At 34.8% G+C, this 22118-nt stretch overlaps 1 protein-coding gene across 3 annotated transcripts in view; it reads right to left on the bottom strand.

Annotated features, from left to right (window-relative positions):
• The window catches only part of STPG2 (sperm tail PG-rich repeat containing 2), a 185479-nt gene that overhangs the window by 151244 nt on the left and 12117 nt on the right, over positions 1-22118 (bottom strand). For all 3 annotated transcript variants that reach the window (XM_079153827.1, XM_079153829.1, XM_079153828.1), the window contains exons 4-5: positions 9083-9247; positions 1126-1238 (exon numbers count right to left, since the gene is read on the bottom strand). In XM_079153827.1, coding sequence (XP_079009953.1) covers positions 1126-1238; positions 9083-9247 — 278 coding nt within the window. The remainder of the gene's footprint in view (positions 1-1125; positions 1239-9082; positions 9248-22118) is intronic.

The following is a 22118-nucleotide window of genomic DNA, read 5'->3' as shown; positions in this document are numbered from 1 at the left end:
TAACCCAGAGACCTAATCTTGTTTGGAATAATGATAATGATATAAGTATAGACTCCAGTAAGCTAAATATGCATACTCAGTTTCCAGTATTACTACTCCAAAAATAAAAATACAAAGATGTACCTTTCATGTTAGGAGAAGGAAAAGGAAATGGACTAGAGTATAAATTATCAAAAACAGGGTGATGTTTCAGTCTTTTTATTCTCAATTACTAGGTTCGGTATGATGCACAATACATATTCAAACAATGTTTGTTCAATGAATTAAATATAGCAAGGGAGTTTAAAGAAAAAGCTAAGCTATGTCCATTGCTGAGACATAGAGATGTCTCACTGTGTCAAGTAAACTAATTAAATAGGTAAACATTATGGGACTTTTCAGGAGAAAACTCATGCTGAGAGAGAATCAAGTAAAAATTAAGTCAGAATCTTTAAAAAAATAATCACAGGAAGAAGTAACAGAGTATGAGAACAACATGGTAGTTGATAATTTTGCCTTCCATAGTAGCAGAAAACAAAGGTAGAGTTATTTTACTAGAAATTTACTTAGTTAATCTTTGTAACTATTACCTTGAACCTAATGTTATAGATCTGATTCACAATGACTGAAAATGCTTTCTAAAACCATTTTATAATCAGAAGAACGGAGATGAGAGCCAGGGATAATGGGGGGAATCCCTGTGTCATCTTTTATATTTTCTCTGACTTTTCATCTACTTTACATTACGTACAGTATATTTTAGTACTTAGATATGACATAGGCTGTGTAATCAAACAGGCCTCAGTTAAAGTCTAGCTCTGCCACTTAAATGGACACATGATTTTGAATGTGTTCCTTATCCTCTCTGATCCTTGGATTTTTTTCACTGACAAAATATACATATAACAACAGTAACCACACAGAGACTTGTGAAGATTAAACAAGGTAATACATATAAAATAAGAGACATAGGATCTGACTCATTTAAAAAAATCAATAATTTTCAAATAGGTTATTCCAAAATATAATACTTCTTTGAGTTCTTCATACTAATTTGCCTTTCTTAACAGGATAGCCTAGTCTAAATTAGATTGCTTTATATTCAAGCACTACATTAAAGACATACTTTTTTATACATATACTTACTGGATTATATCATATTGTCCAGGGCCAGGACCAGATGTTTTAGGTAACTCTAATCTCCCTGTAGAGTTGCCAAAATGTATACCTTTGTATTTCAAAGTTGCATTGGAAACACCCTAAAAACACAAAAGCAAAGATGAGACATAATTTAAGTAAGTTCTGAAACAAGATTCAAATTGTACTTAAGTCTAAATCTAAAGCAAGGATAGCCTCAGTCAAAAGGGTTCCATTGGTAAATGCTGTGTTATTTGACAGATCCTAAGCTACACTGTCACTGAGGTGCCCCATCCCATTTCACATCAGTCAGGATTCTCAGAGAGAGAAATGCCTACCCAGTTCATGTTATGCTAATGTTTGAAGAGAATCAGTATTTTTAATACCAAATAAATGATTTGTAAAATGAGAAATCAACCATTATTCCACATTCTTACATTTACTATAGTAAATGCCAAAATTATGCATGAACCATGAAAAGTTAAAGCACCTGGTTTCTGCAGAAACTAAAATTATGAAGTGCAATGCAATAATAGTAGCAACTTTTCAAGGAATTTTCTCTTGAACTAATACATAATTAAGCAACCATAAGAATTTTTTTTAAAAAATCATTTTTAACTAATGGTAGAAGAAACTCTATTTTACTTTTTTCAATGCATTTGAAAAACTATGTTTATAAAAATACAGCATTAAAACAAGCCTGAATTGTTAGAACAATATATACTGAATAAAATTAGCATAGCAAACATATAGTGTCAGGCATTCTGGTTCACTACTTAAAAGCAGTAGAATTAACTTCTCTCGATTACTATTATAAATAATGTTACTGCAATAAGGGATAATCAAACAGACTTCAGTAAATGGTACATATTAGTGATAAAAAGCATAAATTCAATTCAAACCCATGCTCAAACCCAAGCTCCACCTCACTACAAAATTTCAGAAGTATATAAAATAGGCACAAATTATCAGGGCTTAAAACTAGAAGTTATCATTCACATGCCAGACAACTTTAAGGAATTTCTCTAAGACACAGCACAATAGAGACTAGAACCAAAAAAAGGACCCTACTACATGTGAAAGAAACTTCAGCTGAACTCTTATTAACATTCCCAGAAAGACAGAAACTGGAGAAAATGAGAGACTCTTGGACAGTGAGTAAGCAGCAATCTCTAGTTAGACACTACTCTAAAATGCTATGGGATGCAACGACAAAATACAAACAGAAGTTGGCACAGCTGGATGTTAGAGCTGAAGATAAAGAAACATGGAGTCACCAGCTCTGTCCAGGTAGGATTCAGCTATGTATTGGGATCTTTTGGAACTAAGAGCAAACCAATCAGAAGGTGAAAACTAATCCACAGTTAATCATGATGACTCTCACCCAGTGAGAAAATCTTTGTGTCAAGAGTGGCAACAATAAATACTAAGGTTGGGGATATAGCTCAGTTGGTAGAATGCTTGCTTTGCAAGCCCAAGGCCCTGGGTTTGATTCCCAGCAACACAATATAAATAAATAAATAAATAATAAATAAATAAATAAATAAATACTAAGAATTTTCTGTTGAATTTGCCTCCTAACACAGACTGGATTTATGCCTGTATTCTTACAGTATGCAATTGTGTTATGATAAAAAATCTAAAAGAACTATTTCATTAAAAGCACTGCTACTTTTAGACCCTTCTATTAGAGCATAACACAAGGAAAGAAGGGTATTATCCCCTTCACTTCACCCCAGGTCATCTTGCAGTTTTAGCTGTGCTAGAGAACACTGATGGAAATGCCCAGCAGAGAGCACCATCTGGCAAGAGACAAATGCCTGGTGGAGCAGCAGCCTTACACAGTGGAAACAGACTTGTTCAAGAGCATGGTTGGGACAGTCCCTGAGGAATTCTAGAAATATCTGGGGAAAAGGAACTGTATAGAAAGCTTGAGGTCCTCTACATTGGTAAGTGGAGACAAAAAAAAAAATTGTCTGACCAACAAACATTATTATTGTTATTATTTTCTTCATTACTTGTAATACAATGAAGCATGGAAAACATTAAATTTAAAAAAGGATGAATCCTTATTTCTTTTAGAAATATTTCCAGCATTGTACATGGTCTCAGTGTGTTTGGATTATTATCTGCAGATTTCTTCTACTGCATTATAATGTAAGGAACAGAGTGGTATTTTCCTCTCCTCACCATGGACATTTTAGTTTCAACACCATGAGTGATGGATGATTCAGTCCTAGAAAGCACTACATCAGAGTAAGATATCATTGTCATTATTATTATGAGTAGGAATTCTAATTAATACATGATTCTAAAGCCCAGCCCCTTCCTTGAAGGTGTAAGGCTATGAGTAAAAATTTGAAGAATTCAAAGAGCTATCCCACCAAACTCTAAGACATAGAGTATACATTCACACACACACACACACACACACACACACTGCTTTGGGACTCCTAACAATAACAAAACAGGAAATAAGACAGATGAACAATCCAAAGGGTCTGGGGTTGCACATGCAAATGCTGTAACACCTAACTGAATGGCACAGAAAAGAGGCAGAGCCTGACATATTCAACACAGAAGCAAATGCTAGTAGACAGATACTGGCACAAACCAGGGCATCCACTAGAGCAGCTGAAAAGCTGCTTGTTCCTATAAGGTCAGTACTAAGTCTAGACTGCTACATTCAACTACTTTCAATAGAGCTTGAAGATACAGTGCCTCACCACACAAACCTTTCTTTTGCCAAAAGTACACAGGCAGTTTTGATGACAGAAAAAAATATTCACCATTTATATTGTACTTTATTTTTACTTAGAAATAAAGCAGAATTTCATTAATTGTGCAGATTTATTCTACTGTACTGTTCTATAATACAGCCATGTTGAATATATTAAATATTTTACATAATTCATACAGAAACATGTCTAATATATTTATTGTAGTCTAGAGATATGTCAAAAAAGTGAATATTTTAAAAGAGCACTGTGTTAAGTCATCTTTTATATCCTTTTTTTTTAAGCATAAAACAACAAATTAAGCTAGGGATCAAACCAAGGGCTTTTTTAATGCTAAGCAAGTGCTCCAACACTGAACTATACCTCCAGTCCTATGGTAAGCTTTTATAGTAACTATTTTAACACAGCAATTCAGGACCTTGAGGCGAATTGTGTCCAAGAAGCTTTCCTCAGTTGCATTTACATTATTGAGATTTTTATGGTTCAGCTATTGAACAATTTAAAAAGTAACAGAGTCAAAGAAAAGATCATGTATGTATGCATACATGTATATGTGCATACATATACACAAAATTCAAGACATTAGCAAAATTCTTTCTTTGTATATAGTAAAATTAATCTCATTTAAACCATGTGAGCTGATGACTACTTAACTGACCAACCTCTACATTACTCAGGTAAATGCTCAGTCTAAAATTCAATTTAAAAACCTCTTAAAAATTCAGACAGAAAATGAAGAACACATTGATACACTTGATTTTAAATCACACCCTCTATGATGTCAAGAAGTGTTGACAATACCCACTCCAAGGTCACTGTCAACTTGGAAAGTCATTAGCAAATAAAATATGACTTAATTGAAGCAAACTCAGCATGGAGCTGCATTATTTTAAATGAATGCTGTAATAAAACTTCAAGAAGAATTACTAACTGCCACTCTCATTGACAATTAAATGAATGAAGAAGGGACTATGTAACTTTTACCCTCCCCAAATCCTTCCACAATTAAATATGGAAATAGAATTTGTAAAAAATTAAAAGTCCCAAAGTACATCAATTTAATCACTAATGGACTGCTTTTCAGTTAGGCAGCACACAGGTAGTTCACAGCGTGCTATCATTACCAAATCTGTCAGTATCATAATTCCAACTGCAGATCTTGCTTATAAAATCCACCCCTGAAAAAATGGATATCTAACAGTTTCCTGGACTATTCTGAAAAAAAGAGAAAAGCTAAATTTTATCAGTTGAAATATTATACAAAATAATCTCTTTACAAATTAAATTTTGCTTAAGTTTTTGTAGAACACTGGATTCTATACTTAAGATTTTATCAGATACCTTCAGTAGATGTGACTTACCAATTAGGGAGGAACCACAATAATTACTCATCTTTTAGATTATTTTCTTAATTTCCTACTAATAATTCACATCTAGAAACTGAGCCCACATAGGTATAGTCTCAAAACGCACCTAAAGGGCTCCACAAAATTATAAGAAATAAGATTTGTTTATTATGCAATTAATTATGCAATAGTCTGTGAAGAATCTTTTGTTCTGCAGGTGAAATAGAAGAAAATCAAGCTGCTAGCCACTAAGCTTCGACACCCTACCTCTTGTTCCTCTCTCAGTTCAAGATGGGAATTTCATAAAATATCACAGTTCAATTCCAACTAAACTTCACTGAACAGTCCTGAATATTAAGAACTATGCCTTTAATTCATATGTTAATCTATGTTTTTACATAACGTGTTTTCTTAAATTAGAATTGGATTTTTATTCTAGGAAGTACAAACTGGATTGACTCAAAAATTACTCAAACAGATTATCAAATAAATTGGCCCTATTAATATTATGGAATAAATTTTCTTTTTCTTCTGTCTTTTATGAATAATTTATCCAGAAAGAAATCAAGTTTATAATCAAAGTAATATTTAGTCTTATGGGAAAAAGGTTTTATATATCTAATGAAGCTTGGAGGCATTATTTGGGCCTTCTAATTAATGACACATTATTACAAAACAAAGAAATCATTTTTAAAAAATAATAATATAATTTTAGAGCAAGAATTATATTTTGAAATTTAAGTTAAGAGGAATCGGGGAATTACTCAAGTTAATGCCAAAAATTTATGGCTATTGTGAAAACTAAATAATAATTCTGGTATATCAGACTATAGTTTTTCCCAAGAATATTCCTGATAAGGCAATTAAGCACAAAGATGCTAAATAATTTGACAATGAGCCATTAAATATTTGATAATGGACTCCAGAAACAAGCCCAGGCAGTCTGGCTCCATTACACTGCTGCTCATTACTTATCTTTCACCTTGTAGAAAATATCCTGATATCAGGACCATAGCACTTCTACCAAGTTCACTGTAATTTTTACAAAACTGATCTCTGTTGTTAAGGCATATCTTAACCGAATAGCTAAGATACTTGCCACTGTCTATTGGTAAGAACTAATAATTAGGTTGTTATTAACAGGTGATTGGCTTGTCAATGCCTAAAAGACTAGGTCTGGCATAGAGAGGGAAAGTGAAATATTCTTGAGACAAAAGTCTCATTACCAGAAAGGAGTGGGAATTCTCAGGATGGAACAGAAAAATTATTATACAATTTATAATGTCCTTATTCTATAGTTTACCAGAAGTAACCAAGTTGTTCAAAGGTTTCAAAATGTAGAAAGTTCATTAGGTCTTAAAATATCAGACTACCTATATTTGAACACAAAATATATCATTTCTAATTTCTTCCATAATTAATAGGAATAAAAAAGTTATAAATTAAGTTAAATACTGCCTTATATATTTATTTTATCATTGTTCTTTAATTCTTTGTGTGAATTTGAGTTACTAATAACTTTTCATTTCCACCTAAATTTTTTAGTATTTCTTATAAAGAAAAAAATTCTGTTGCCATTTCTTTAGGAATGTCTTAATTTTCAGTAGTTTTCACAGAATAGTTTTGATAATAAAATTCATGATTGACAGTCTTTTTTCCCACACTTTGATTATACCATCCCACACGTTGTAGTCTGAATATGAGGTATCCTCCAAAAGCTCCTGTGTTAATGCAGGAATGTTCAGCATTAAATAATTAGATTATGAGAGCTATAACCGAATCAGTGGATTGAACCATTTGATGGGTTAAAACACCTGAAAGGACTACTTTACTGGGTAGTAACTGCATGCACGTAGGGCATTCCTGGAGGAGGTGGGTCAATGAGGGTATGCCCTTGAAAATTATTTCCTGTCCCAGACTCCTCCTTCTCTCTGCTTCCTGGCTATCATGAGGTAAGCAGCTTTCCTCCAGAGTTTCCTTTCTGCCAGGATGTTCTGCCCCACCTCAAGCCCAGAGCAATGGAGCTGGCTGACCATGGATTGAACCTCTGAAACTCAGAACTCAAAATTTTCTTCCCCTAAATTGTTCTTTGTCATGTATTTTAGTCATAGTCACAAAAAGATGACTAACACATTACAGCCTTCTGTAGTTCCTAATGTTAATCACTGATCACATCTCTTTATATTTATCCTACTAAGAGTTGGTTGAGTTTCTTGTATGATTAGATTAATGTTCTTCATCATATTGGTGATGCTTTCAAACATTATTTTTTCAGTATTCGCTTGTCCCTTTCCCTCTCTCTCCTCTCCTTAAGATTCCCATTACAACTTTGTGGATATGTTCAACAGTCAAACACATGTCTCTGAAACTATGTGTATTTTTCTACATCCTATTTTCTTTCTGTTTAACAGATTGCATAATATCAACTGACTTTTCTTCAAGTTGACAGATTCTTTCCTCTCCCAGTTCAAATCTGCTGTTGGGTTACTGTAGCAAGTTTTTCATTTCCATTATTTCTTTTCAATTCTGAAATTTCCACTTATTTTCTTTTTCTATAATGTCTTTCTCTTCTTTATTGATTCTATTTGGTGATATATTGTTCTTATACTTTCCTTAAGTTCTTTAGATATAATTTCTTTTAGTCCTTTGAATATATTTTAAATAGCTGATTTAAAGACTTGGTTTAGTAAATCCAACAACCTGGCCTCCTCAAGAACAGTTTCTCTTATGTATATAGGCCATATTTCAATTCTTTATGTGTTTCATAACTTTTTGTTGAAACAGACATTTTTATAATATAATGTAACAACTCTAAAAATCAGAACTCCACCCATACCCAGGGTTTGTTGCTTGTTTAGTGATCTGCCTGTACTACTTCTCTAAATTCTGTATTCTCTGCCGTGTGTACCCACTGATGCCATTTTCCTGTTGCATTATCTGTTTTTCATATATTATATAAATTACAATAAAAATATTTTAAGAAAAAGCTATTAACAATTCAAAGGATATCAGACCCCAAGACTCCCCAAAATATCAACTACCATAATCCAAATAGTTTCTGAAGGTGCTTGGGCCTACATCCAAAGACAAAAACACATACAAATAACTGTAGTGCACTGAGAATGAAGATTAAATCAAATCCTAAGAATATCTATTCTTTGCCCAAGGTGTCTGTTCTGACTTTCATTAAATCTATGCCTAATTTTTACCATTTTTCTTGGTAGGATTACTTCTTCCAGACCTCATAAAAGACCTCATAAAAATAAGTTCAAAGTATTATGTACTTCTGTCTTATAACTGAGTAAGACACAACATACCATCTATCTTTATTATCTGTTTATGGAGGACTAATATATATTTATCTGACTGAATGAAATCTTGACTCAACTCTGGCTAGGTTTGAAACTTAAGCTCTCAACAAGATAGATCTGCTATACTATGTTTGATATTTCAATCAAAAAGAAGCTCCTTATATTTTTTATAATCATTTGTGAAATAAATTATGATTATATTAAGTTTATATTCTTTTATAATTTATATTCTTTTATAAATGAAATGCTCATATTCCTTTTCAAATTCAAGAAAATATTATCTGTGTATTTCATATGATTATACATCATGACAAGAACTTCTAGAATTTACACTTCTTTGTTCTGCCACCTGGATATATAGTGAGACTATATGTACATATGCCTTGCCTACAGAAACCTCTCACTCATAAACCTTCATCCTCTTCTGCTAACTGACTGTAGATGCCCATATGCATGAGAAAAAGAAATTCAACTGTATGAAGCCACTGAAATTTGCAGGTGTATTTGTTAGTGTTACATGAATTGAAAACTATACAATTATAAACGAACTTCCAAACTGGATTATACTTACAAATTGAGGTTTGTAGTACGCTGGCCCTAGTGTGTGGTCATTAGCAGGTGGAAAGCGTTTTATAATACTGCCATCCTCATTAATATTATAACCATATGATTGCCCACAAGAAGGAATTGAAGGAACATCAATGCTTCTGTTAATTGTAGATGCTCTTGAAATTTTCTTTAAGGAAAACATTTTATGATTTTCATTCAAAGTCAAGCAAAAAGGGAATGAAAAGAAACAAATATTAAAAGTTATAAAAAGGCAACTACAAATATTAACCTAATATTTTTAAAATTAAACCAAAAATGTTTATTTAGTAAATGTAACTTAAAGGAGTGAATTCAAGTCTAAACTTACAAACTACAAGAATATATGCTATTAGTATTAAAACTATCATAAGAGAATTGTCTCACTTGAGTCTTGCTTAGTAAAGCAAATATTAATTCAAAAAGAAAAAACATGCCCTGCTTTGTCACTTCTTAACAAGGCCCCATACAGAGGCTGGAAGCTGATGGCTCCCTTCAGAGGTCTTATCTGTATAAAACTTTCCCCAGCAGAGATCCTCATTGTAAGAGATCCCACGGAAACCACACAGGACACGGGAAATCACATAAGGGAGTTTATTGAGCAAACAGAGTGTCTCCCTGCAGGGTAAGAGAGAAAATGAGAGGAAAAGAAAGGGAAAGAGAAAGGGCATGCCAAGAAAGAGTGGAAAGGTGAGGAGGAGAGAGACAGCAAGTCAGGGGGAGAGAAAAGAAAGAGAAAAGATGGCAGGTAGCTACCGTGAAGCAGTTGAATTCCACCGGGTTAACAGGGGACCAATAGCTAGCTAGGATGTTCACAGACTGACAGTAGTTGGGAGGCGGGAGAAATGACTGCAACAGAAAGGGCAGGGAGAGCAACTTTGTACATTGCACTCATCCCTTTCCTCCTGTGCCCTGAAACCTTCACACTGAAGGATAAGACCTAGATTTAAAACTGGACACCAGCAGGATATTCCAAAATTTGGGGCAGATTTGGGTTCCTAAGATGCACAAACTCTTGCACCAGTGGTAATTAGCCCCATGGCAAACTCAGCTGTAGAAAGCTGGCGTTTCCAGACAGCTGATGCAAGATCTTGATGGAGGAGGGCTAGTGAGAAGGTGGAGCACAAATAGCCCCAATGCTTGGGTTACCATGGAAACCAGAGTGTGTGAGGCCACAGCCTGAGCCAAAGAGCCATTGAGTTTGCCCCTTACATATTTAGGGACCAGCAGAACCTGCTGGGAAAAACATCCTCACCCCAGGGTCCTACTGTCCTATTGTCATAGCAAGGGTTGTTTTTGCACTATATGAACCTGCTCAACAACAGAAGCAAGGTTTCTTAAGACAAAGTTTCACCATTTTTTATTCATTCTTATTTACTATATATACATGTGTGTGTGTGTGTGTGTGTGTGTGTGTAATTGTAAAGAAACATTGTATGCATTGTCTTTCTTTTCTATTCATGTAATATTCTGAAATTAAATTTCTTTTATTTCATTAAAAAAAAGCCACATAAGCAAACGTTATTATAGTACCTGCCATAGAAAAACAAACTATTTTTCAGTAACATTTTCTGGCTTCATTCCTCAAAACTCCTGACTCATCTCCACATTACCAGTGCCTCATATAAATACACTAATTATGCAGGCTACATAGCTGGAAAATGTCTACAATATGTCTACATGGAAACAGGGGGGGAAAAGTGGTTTTAATGATTTGAGGTTAATTACCAAGTTGTACTTGAAAAGTATTTGGGGCATGTCAAGGCTTTCCAAAATATAGCCCTTATCTCCTTTTCCATCCCCTACTTCCTGTTGCTCTCCCTAAAAACTATACTCCAAATATTCCAAAGAACTCTGTATTGCCCTGAACATACCACGCTACTAAACACCTCAAAGTCTTCATCCATGTGGATTTCTCAGACTGTTTCTAGCCATTCTTCTAACTACTTAGTGAATCATACTTTTCTATTTTTTTTTTTGTTCTTTTTAGTTATACATTACAGTAGAGTTCATTTTGATAAAATTATACATGCATGGAATATATGTTATTCTAATTAGGGCCCTAGTCTTGTGGATGCACATGGTGGAATTCACTGTGGCGTATTCATATATGTACATAGGAAAATTATGTCAGATTCTTTTCATTATCTTTCCAATTTCTATCCCCTTTGTGGGGAGCCATCCATGTCTAGCAGAATCAGGTTTGGCTGAACCATGGGATACAAAGGTCTGACTCCCAGGAACTGACTGACAGTCATAGGAGACTGTTTTAGGTCCCAGGGAGTAAGAGGTCCTGTGTAGAGTGGCTCACTTTCTCAGAATGTGCTAATTCCCTAAGCAAATGGCTTCCCTAACTCCACCCCATCCTGTTCCTCACAGAAGAAGCCCCTCCTGTCCAGGCCCCTTTACCTTTGTGACTACAAATAAAGGTGAAGGTGTGGTTCTCTATCTTACTGGAGGCCAGATCTGGTATGGCCCTATCTGCCACACCTCCTTCCATTTGAAAAGAGTATTGGTTCTTGGTTTATTGAATAAATAATCCTATTAGTAATTGATTTATAGCCAGCACCATCCTCCAATAGTTATTCCTTCCCTCATCCTCTCTGGATGTGGCCGAACCCCCGACACCCACTCCCTTTCCTTCACCCACCTTGGTCTAATCTATTGAACTTCTATTCTTCCCCTCTGGGTTAGTTCCACATATCAGAGAAAACACTTGCTTTTCGGTTTTTTGGGATTGGCTTATTTCACTTAGCATGATAGTTTCGAAATTCACCAATTTACCAGCGAATGTCAAAAGCAACTTTTTTTTCTTTTTTTTTTTTTTTTTTTTTTTTTTTTTATACCGGGGATTGAACTCAAGGGCACTTAACTACTGCGACATCCCCAGTCATTTTTATATTTTATTTAGAGACAGGGTTTTAAGTTGCTTAGGGCCTAAGATCCTGAGACTGGTTTTGAACTCCTCCTGCCTCAGAGTCCTGAGCTGCTGGGAATAAAGGTGTGCACCATAACACTTGGCTCATTCTTTATGAAGGAGTAATATTCATAATTATTCATCATAATTTCTTTATCCATTCATCTGTTGATGGGCACCTAGATTGATTCCATAGCTTAGTTATTGTGAATTGTGCTGCTATAAACAATGATGTGGCTATGTCACTGTAATATGCACATTTTAATTCCTTTGAATATATACCAAGGAGTGGGATAACTGGGTAAAATGGTGATTCCATTCCTATTTTTTTTTTTTTTTTTGAGGACTTTCCATACTGCTCTCCAGAGTGGTTTTACCAATTTGCAGTTCCACAAGCAATATATGACTATACCCTTTTCCCCCATATCCTCACCAACATTTGTTCTTGTTTTCTTGATAATTGCCATTCTAATTGGAGATAAAACCTCAGTGTAGTTTTGATTTGCATTTCTCTGATTGCAAGGGATGTTGAACATTTTTTCATACATTTGTTGACTGACTGTATTTCTTCTGTGAAATAGCTGTTCAGTTCCTTAGCCCATTTATTGATTATTTGTTGTTTTGGTTTTAAGTTTTTTGAGTTCTTTATATATCCTGGATATTAATGCTCTATCTGAGGTGCAGGTGGCAAAGATTTTCTCCCATTCTGTAGGCTCTCTCTTCTCACTCTCATTTCCTTTGCTAGAAAGCAGCTTTTTAGTTTGATGCCATTCCATTTACTGATTTTTCATTTAACTTCTTGCACTTTAGGAATCTTATTAAGGAAGTCAACTCCTAAACAAACGCATTGGAGTGTTGGGCCTACATAATCTGTAGGTGCAGAGTTTCTGGTCTAATACCTAGGTCTTTGATCCACTTTGAGTTTTGTGCAGGGTAGAGATAGGGGTTTAATTTCATTCTACTACATATGGAATTTCAGTTTTCCCAGTACCATTTATTGAATAGGCTATCTTTTCTCCAGTGGGTTTTTGGTACCTTTGTCTAGTATAACTGTATTTTTGTGGGTTTGTCTCTGTGTCTTCTATTCTATCACATTGGTCTTCATGCCTGTTTAGATGCCAATACCATGCTGTTTTTGTTACTTGAGCACTGTAGTATAATTTAAGGCCTAGTATTGTGATGCCTCCTCCTTTGTTTTTCTCATTAAAGACTGCTTTGGCTATTCTGAACCTCTTATTTTTCCAAATGTCTACTTTTTCTATTTCTGTGAAAAATGTCATTGGGAAGAGATCCAAGATTATAGACTAGAGAGAGGCTGCATTCCTTGTAGCTCCATAACTTGGGACTCAAACAGAGAAAATACTGTTGCTCTTCAAGACAGTCTTTGCTGCCCAATCCCCTAATGTTTACTCCATTTGTTCACTGCAATAAGCTGCCATCTACCAGCATTTTAACAGACTTTTGAGTGCAGATCGCTCACTGACCACTGCCTATCATTGGCCATTTTCCCATTTGCCCACTGCCCACCTTTCACCTACCCATCACCCACTGTCCAACAACCATCTAATAATCCTCCACTGTTAGCCTGCAACTGCCTTCAGACCACCAGCAGATTGCCTGCTGCCCACTGTTGCCTGGAAGTCCATTGTCACAGTACCCCCAGGTTTGGTTATAAGCAGTTGCCACCATCTTAGGACAATAGCCAGGGCCTACAGGTTCGCCACTGCTGGCCACTGCCATTTAGGGTTGTAGTCACCTCAGTCTGGGGACTCAGACCAGGGCATGGAGATTATAGGGGTACCTGCAGGTCTGGTTGCACTTGAGGTCTTTCTACTCAGTGTGGTAGTGTCTGCCATCTGACTGCCTCTTTGCAGGGTCACTCTTTTATGTGAGTGCATCCCTGGTGGTCTCTCTGCAAGTTGAAAGGGTATTGAGATCTTGGGACTGCAGCAAGACAGGGTCTGGGCAAGCTGAAACTTAGGTCCATCAGATTGCGGGTGAGTTTGTGTGGGCCAGTCTGGGTCTGGAAAGCCTGTGGAAAGCCAGAAACTAGAGGCAGTTCCCTCGGGTAACACAGGTTGTAGAAACTGGAAAAAACGGGGCTCTCTCCAGCTCAGTGAGTCCTGAAGTATGCAGGGATGGAAGGGGACAGCTATAAGATGGGAAGACTATAAGAGGGTGTGAGGGCATCTTGCCTAACCCTCCCAACCTGCCCACTGGACTGAGCTAACATCAAACTTCAGACAACCACACCTATTGGAGGAGAAAGGAAGCTGAGAACATTTTTGAAAGCCAAAGGAAACAATTGTTCAATTTTCTATTGAGTCTTTCCTCCTTTATTTATTTTCCACCCTCTGTCTCACACCTCTACCATCTTTGAATCCAAATAGTTTTCATGCATCAATTTATTAAGGAATAGATATCTGAATATTATATGACAGTTTCGTTGTGTATTCTTATAATTTTACTTTTTACAAAAAATGTGTACATTTTTTAATCTCACCCACCTGTTTCCCTAGATTCTCTTTCTCACTTCTCATACTAACAGCCATCCTCTAAAATTCCTCCCTTGCTCTTACTATAAATTTTTACCTCTATCTTCTCTCCATCTGTCTCATAAACATCACATCTTACACTACTTCTGTTCCCTCACTGTCTACTATTTGAAATGGTAAACCCTTTTAGCAAACTTACTGTTTATATTGTAGACAACAATAAAACACTTCACTTCTGTCTATTGTGACAAAACTGAAATGCCTAATAGAAGTCATTTGGTTTAAGGTGGTATATAGTTTGCATTAATCTCCTCCTTAAAGGTGAGGTACTGGAAGCCTTCAGGAACACTAAAAGACTACAGGGTAGAAACTGTACTGCCTCAGCTCCATAAGGCAAGATGACAGACACCCAAACAACATGAAAAAAAACAAGGGAAAAAGTGCCTCAAACAAACCAAGATGTTCCAACAATAGAATCCATAGACAACACAGTAGAGAAGGAGTTTAGAAAATACGTGGTTAGACTGATCTTCAAAATAAGAGATGGTATTGAAGAGAAAATATAGGAAGTGAAAGCTCACCTTAATAACAAGGCAAAGATTATAAAAAGGAATTAAGCAGGGCTGGAGTTGTGGCTCAGAGGTGAAGCACTTGCCTAGCATGTGTGAGGCATTGGGTTCGATTCTCAGCACCGCATAAAAACAAATGAATGAAATAAAGGTCAACAACTTAAAAAAAAAAAAAAAGGAATCAAGCAGAAATCCTTGAAATGAAGGAAATAATAAACCAAATTAAAAATTTAATGGAAAATATCACCAAGAGACTACACTACATGGAAGACAGAATCTCAGGCAATGAGGACAAAATATATACTCCTGAAAATAAAGTTAACCACACAGAGAAGATGGTAAGAATCCATGAAGAGAACTTCCAAGAAATATGGGATAACATGAAAAGGCCAAATTTAAGATTTATCAGAGTAGAAGAAGGAGTGGAGATACAAACCAAAGGAATGCACAATCTTTTAAGTGACATAATACAGAAGACTTCCAAATCTAAAGAATGAAATGGAAAATCAACTATAAGAGGCTTACAGGACCCTAAATATTCAAAATTACACAGAACTATACCAAGGCACATTATAATGAAAATGACTAACACAGAGAATAACAATAGAATTTTAAAGACTGTGAGAGAAAAAAAAAATCACATATAGGGCAAAAGAAATTTGGATATCAGCTGATTTCTTAACACAAACACTCAAAGCCAGGAGGTCCTGGAATAACATATTTAAGCTCTGAAAGAAAATGAATGCCAACCAAGAATTTTATATCCAGCAAAATTAAACTTCAGATTTGAAGATGAAATAAAAACTTCCCACAATAAACAGAAGTTAGAAGAATCCATAACTCAAAAACCTGCACTACAGAACAATCCCAGCAAAATATTGCATGAGGAAGAAATGAAAAAATGCAAGTCAGCAAATGGAGGAACTACACTAAAGGAAAGTTCAATCAAAAGAGAAACTAAGTCAACATAAAACCCAAAAATAAACCAAAATGACCCTGAATACAAATCATATCTCAATAATAATTATGAATGTTAATGGCCTAAACTCATCAATCAAAAGACAGAGACTGGCAGATTGAATTAAAAAAAAAAAAAAAAAAAGACACAATATGCTGTCTTCAAGAGACTCACCTCCTAGGAAAAGACATCCACAGACTGAAGGTGAAAGGTTGGGAGAAAACATATCACTCACATGGACTGTGTAAACAAGCAGGGGTCTCCATTCTCATATCAGACAAAGTGGACTTCAAGTCAAAGTTAGTCAGAAGGAATAACTAAGGACATTTCATACTGCTTATAGGAATCATACACCAACAACACATAACAATCATAAATATATATGCCCCTAATAGTGGAGCATCTACATAGATCATACAAATCCCTCTAACTTCAAAAATCAAACCACAACACAATAATACTAGGTGACTTTAACACACCTCTCTCACCACTATATAGATCTTCCACACAAAAACCAACAAAGAAACTGTAGAACTAAATAATAAAATCAGTGATTTAGACTTAACAGACATATTTAGAGTATTTCATCCATCATCACGCAAATACTTTATTCTCAGGAGCACATGGATCCTTCTCTAAAATAGACCACATGTTGTACCACAGAACAACTAAGCAAATACAAAAAAACAGAACTACTACCCTGAATTCTATCAGATCATTATGGAATAAAATTAGAAATCAACAATAAACTTAAAAAAAAATAGAAGCTATCCAACACCTGGAGTCTAAATAGCATGCTACTGAATGATGAATGGATAAAAGAAGATCAAGGAAGAAACAAAAAATACATAGATAGAGGTCAATAAGAACACCGATACAACACATCAAAATCTCTGGGACACTATGAAGGCAGTGCTAAGAGGAAAATTCACTGATTGAGCTCAAACACTAAAAGAATCAAAAGTCAACACATAAATGACCTAACATTACATCTCAAAGACCTAGGAAAAGAAGAACAAATCAACACCAAAAGCAACAGAAGACAGGAAATAATTAAAATCAGAGCTAAAAATCAATAAAATTGAAACAAAAGAAACAACTAAAAAAACTGACAAAACAAAAAGTTGGTTCTTTGAAAAAAATATAACAAAGAGAGATAGAAAACTCAAATTATTAAAATTCATTATGAAATCAGAAATACCACAATAGATATTACTGAAATACAGAAGATAATTAAAAATTATTTTTAAAATTTATACTCCATTAAAATAGGAAAAATTGAAGACATCGACAAATTTCTAAAGACATATGATCTACCCAAACTGATGCAGGAGGAAATACACAATTTAAACAGATCAATTTCAAGCAATGAAATAGAAGACTCCATCAAAAGCCTACCAACCAATAATAGCCCAGGACCAGATGGATTCTCAATTGAGTTCTACAAGACCTCCAAAGAAGAATTAACACCAATACTCCTCAAATTATTCCATGAAATAGGAAAGGAGGGAATCCTACCAAACTCATTCTATGAGGCTAGTACCACCCTGATACCACAACCAGACAAAGACACATCAAGGAAAGAAAACTTCAGGTCAGTATCCCTCATGACCATAGATGCAAACATTCTCAATAAAATTCTGACAAATCACTTACAAAAACATATTAAAAAGAGAGTACAACAGATCAAGTGGTGTTCATTCCTGAAATTAAAAGGTTGGTTCAACATACAGAAATCAATAAACATAATATATCACATCAGAAGACTTAAAGACAAGAATCATATGATTATCTCAATAGATGCACAAAAAGCATTTGACAAAATACAGCACCTCCTCATGTTCAAAAACTAGAAAAACTAGGGACTGTAGGGACATACCTTAATATTGTAAAAGTTATCTATGCTAAGTCCATGCCCAACATCAATCTAAATGGAAACAAAAGCATTCCCTCTAAAAACTGGAACAAGACAGGGATGCCCTCTTTCACCATGTTATTCAACAACATCCTTGAAACTCTAGCCAGAGCAATCAGACAGACAAAAGAAATTAAAGAGATATGAATAGGAAAAGAAGAACTCAAACCGTCACTATTTGACAATGCCATGAGTCTATATTTAGAAGATCCAAGAAATTCCACCAGAAAACTTTTATAATTCATAAATGAATTCAGCAAAGTATCAGGATATAAAATCAATACCCATAAATCAAATGTATTTCTCTACATAGGCAAAAAATCCACTGCAAGAGAAATTAGGAAAACTACCCCATTCACAATAGTCTCAAAAAAAAAAAAAAATTTAGGAATCAATCTAACAAAAGTGGTGAAAGACCTCTACAATGAGAACTACATAACACTAAAGAAAGAAATTGAAGCAGACCTTAGAAGGTGGAAAGTTCTTCCATGCTCTTGGATAGGCAGAATTAATATTGTCAAAATGGTCATAATACCAAAAGTTTTATACAGATTCAATGCAATTCCTACTAAAATCCCAATTACATTCCTCATAGAAATAGAGAAAGCAATTATGAAATTCATTTGAAAAAATAAGAGACCCAGAATAGCCAGGCAATCCTTAGCAAGAAGAGTGAAGCAGAGGGCATCACACTATGTGACTTTAAACTATACTACAGAGCAATAGAAACAAAAACAGCATGGTATTGACACCAAAATAGACATATAAACCAATGGTACAAAATAGAAGACACAAAGACAAACCCACATAAATACGGTTATCTCATATTAGACAAAGGTGCCAAAAATACACATTGGAGAAAAGATAGCCTATTCATCAAATTGTGCTGTAAAAACTGGAAATTCATATGTAGCAAAATGAACCTCTATCTCTCACCCTGCACAAAATTCAACTCAAAGTGGATGGAAGACTTAGGCACTAGAACAGAGACCCTGTGCCTAAAAGAAGAAAAAGTAGGCCCAAATCTTCATCATGTCAGCTTAGGACATAACTTCCTCAACAAGATTCCTAAAGCGCAAGAAGTAAAAGAAAGAATCAATAAATGAGATGGATTCAAACTAAAAAGCTTCTTCTCAGCAAAAGAAATAATCAATAACGTGAAGAGAGAACTTACAGAATGGGAGAAAATGCTTACCACATGCACCTCCGATACAGCACTTATCTCCAGGATATAAAAAGAACACAAAAAACTTAACACTAAAAAACAAATAACCCAATCTATAAGTGGGCTAAGGAATTAAACAGACAATTCACAGAAGAAATACAATCAATCAACAAACACAGGAAAAACAACATTCATCATCTCTAGCTATTAGAGATAGCTTTTGTTAGATTGATTCCCAGTTACTCTAGTCAGAATGGCATGTATCAAGAATATAAGCAATAAGAAGTGTTGGTGAGGATGTGGGGGAGAAGATATACTTATATTGTTTGTGGGACTGCAGATTGGTGCAACCATTAAAGCAGAATGGAGATTTCTCAGAAAATTGGGAATGGAACCACCATTTGACCCAGCTATCCCACTCCTTGGTTTATACCCAAAGGACTTAAAATAAGCATACTATAGTAACGTAGCCACGTCAATGTTTATAGCAGTTCAATTCATAATAGCTAAACTATGGAACAAACTTAGATGCCCTTCAACAGATGAATGGATAAAAAAAAATGTGGTTACATATACACAATGGAATATTACTCAGCCTTAAAGAAGAATGAAATTATGGCATTTGCAGGTAAATGGATAGAACTAGAGAATATCATGCTAAGTAAAATAAGCCCAACCCAAAATATGTAAGGCCAAATGTTTTCTGATAAGCTGATGCTGATGCATAGTTGGGGGAGAGGGGATGGAACAATGAAGGAATTTTGGATTATGGAGAGGGGAGTGAGGGGAGAGGTAGGGAATGGGAAGGACAATAGAATGAGACAGACATCATTACCTATACACATGTATGAAAAAAAATTTTAAATGAAAGAATGTCATTGGAATTTTTAATAGGAATTGAATTAAATCTATATGGCACTTTATCCAAGAACATGGGAGAGCTTTCCTTCCTCTAAGGTCTCCTTCAACTTCTTTCTTTAGTGATCTCTAGTTTTCATTGTAGAGGTCTTTTACCTCTTTTTTAAAACTGATTCCCAGATTCCAAAGACTCTTTTTTTAAGCTACTGTGAATGGGATAGTTTTCCTAATTTCTCCTTCAGCTGATTCATCATTGGTATATAGAAATGCAGTTGATTTGTGGGTGTTAACTTTGTATCCTGCTACACTGCTGAATCCGTTTATGAGTTCTAGAAGTTTTACGGTAGTTTTTTGGGTCTTCTAAATAGGATAATGTCATTAGCAAACAGTTTGAGCTCTTCTTTTCCTATTTGTATCCCTTTAATTTCTTTATTTTTAATTGCTCTGACTAGATTTTCAAGAACTATGTTGAATAGAAGTGGTAAAAGGGGGCATCCCTGTCTTATTCCAATTTTTAGAGGGAATGCTTTCAGTTTCTTTTAAATGATGTTGGCCTATATACAACTTTTTCAGTATTAAAATTCACTCTTACTATCCCTAGTTTTTCTAGTGTTTTAAACATAAATGGATACTTTATTTTGGCAAACGCTTTTTCTGCATTTATTGAGATAACCACATGATTGTTGTCTTCAAATCTATTTGTGTAGTGAATTACGCTTATTGATTTCCATATGTTGAACCAAACTTGCATCCCTATGATGAAACTCACTTGATCATGGTGCACTCTTTTAAATGTGCTTTGGTATGTGGTCTGCCAATATTTTATTAGAAATTTTTGTATCTATGTTCATCAAGGATATTGGTCTGAAGTTTTCCTTGCCTGATGTATCTTTGTTTGGTTTTGCTACCAGGGTGCTACTAGCTTCATAGAATGAGTTTTGAATGTTCCCTCCTTTTCTAGTTCATGGAATAATTTGAGGACTGGTAATAGTGGTGTTAGTTCTTCTTTAAAGGTCTGGTAGAACTTGGCTGAGAATCCATCTGATCCTGGGCTTTTCTTTGTTGAGTAGGCTTTCAATAGCACCTTCAATTTCATTACTTGAAACTGATCATCCTGGTTCAATTTGGGCAGGTCATATGTCTCTTAGTGAATCATTCTTTAAAATTAGGTTCAACTCTTTTTCCTAGTCCCTCCAAAGACTCTATTTTAGGCTACCAGTGAACATTGTATTATGGCTCTAAGATATCATTTCAAAAACTGTACTGTACCAAATGTAATTCATTACTTCCCTGTTGAAATTATAAATCTCAGAAGCAGTGATCTGTCTTCTATGTATTATCAGCATCTAGCACTATGTCCTATATGCATAGTCAATCAGTATATGTTTGATAAACCCTTACATTAGTAAATAAATATTCATTTTTTTCCCTACATGTAAAATATCTGACATTTAAGTACTTAGAATATTTAACCTCATTATTATTGTATAGCCAATATTCAAATGAGTACTCATCCCTAAAATATAATCTCTTAGCGAACCAATTAAAATATAATAAATGTGAGCTATGTAAAGATATTATGACATAAGGAGAAGGGAACCACTGTAAATAAACTGTGACCAAACCCACAAAATATTATTTATTTCAGAAAGTTAGGCCACTGGTATAAAATATTTCTTTATGTTTCCAAACATATCACCTACTAGTCTCCTAACACGAATTCTCCACTCCAATTAAAATAATCTTCCCACTGCCTCTCATAAAATCCCTCTTCTGTATCTTCATTCATATAGTGCTCCATGTCTGGAATCCATACACCAATTCCATTTTTCAAGGCCAAACACAAGACCAAATTCCTCTATAAATTCTCTACAAACTATACTTTCCCATGACACAGTAATCCTTCTCTAAATTTCCGTGACATTTAATGATATGATCATTCATTTAGCCTTAAATTAGAAGCTACCCATCTAAATCTTAACCTTTTTTAATTGATATGATATCTTAATTTCTCTGTATTATTAACAGTACGTTGAACAGTCTCTTCTATATACAGGTAAATACTTTCCATATAAATATTCGATATATAGTTAAACAGGTGATATTTAAAATCACCTTCTTCCTATTCACCAAAACCACTTGAAA

This window comes from Sciurus vulgaris (genome assembly GCF_902686455.1).
Source record: "Sciurus vulgaris genome assembly, chromosome: 9".
Lineage (NCBI taxonomy): Eukaryota > Metazoa > Chordata > Mammalia > Rodentia > Sciuridae > Sciurus > Sciurus vulgaris.
The sequence above is the reverse complement of the archived record's forward strand: the minus strand, read 5'-3'. Positions and strand labels throughout refer to the sequence as shown.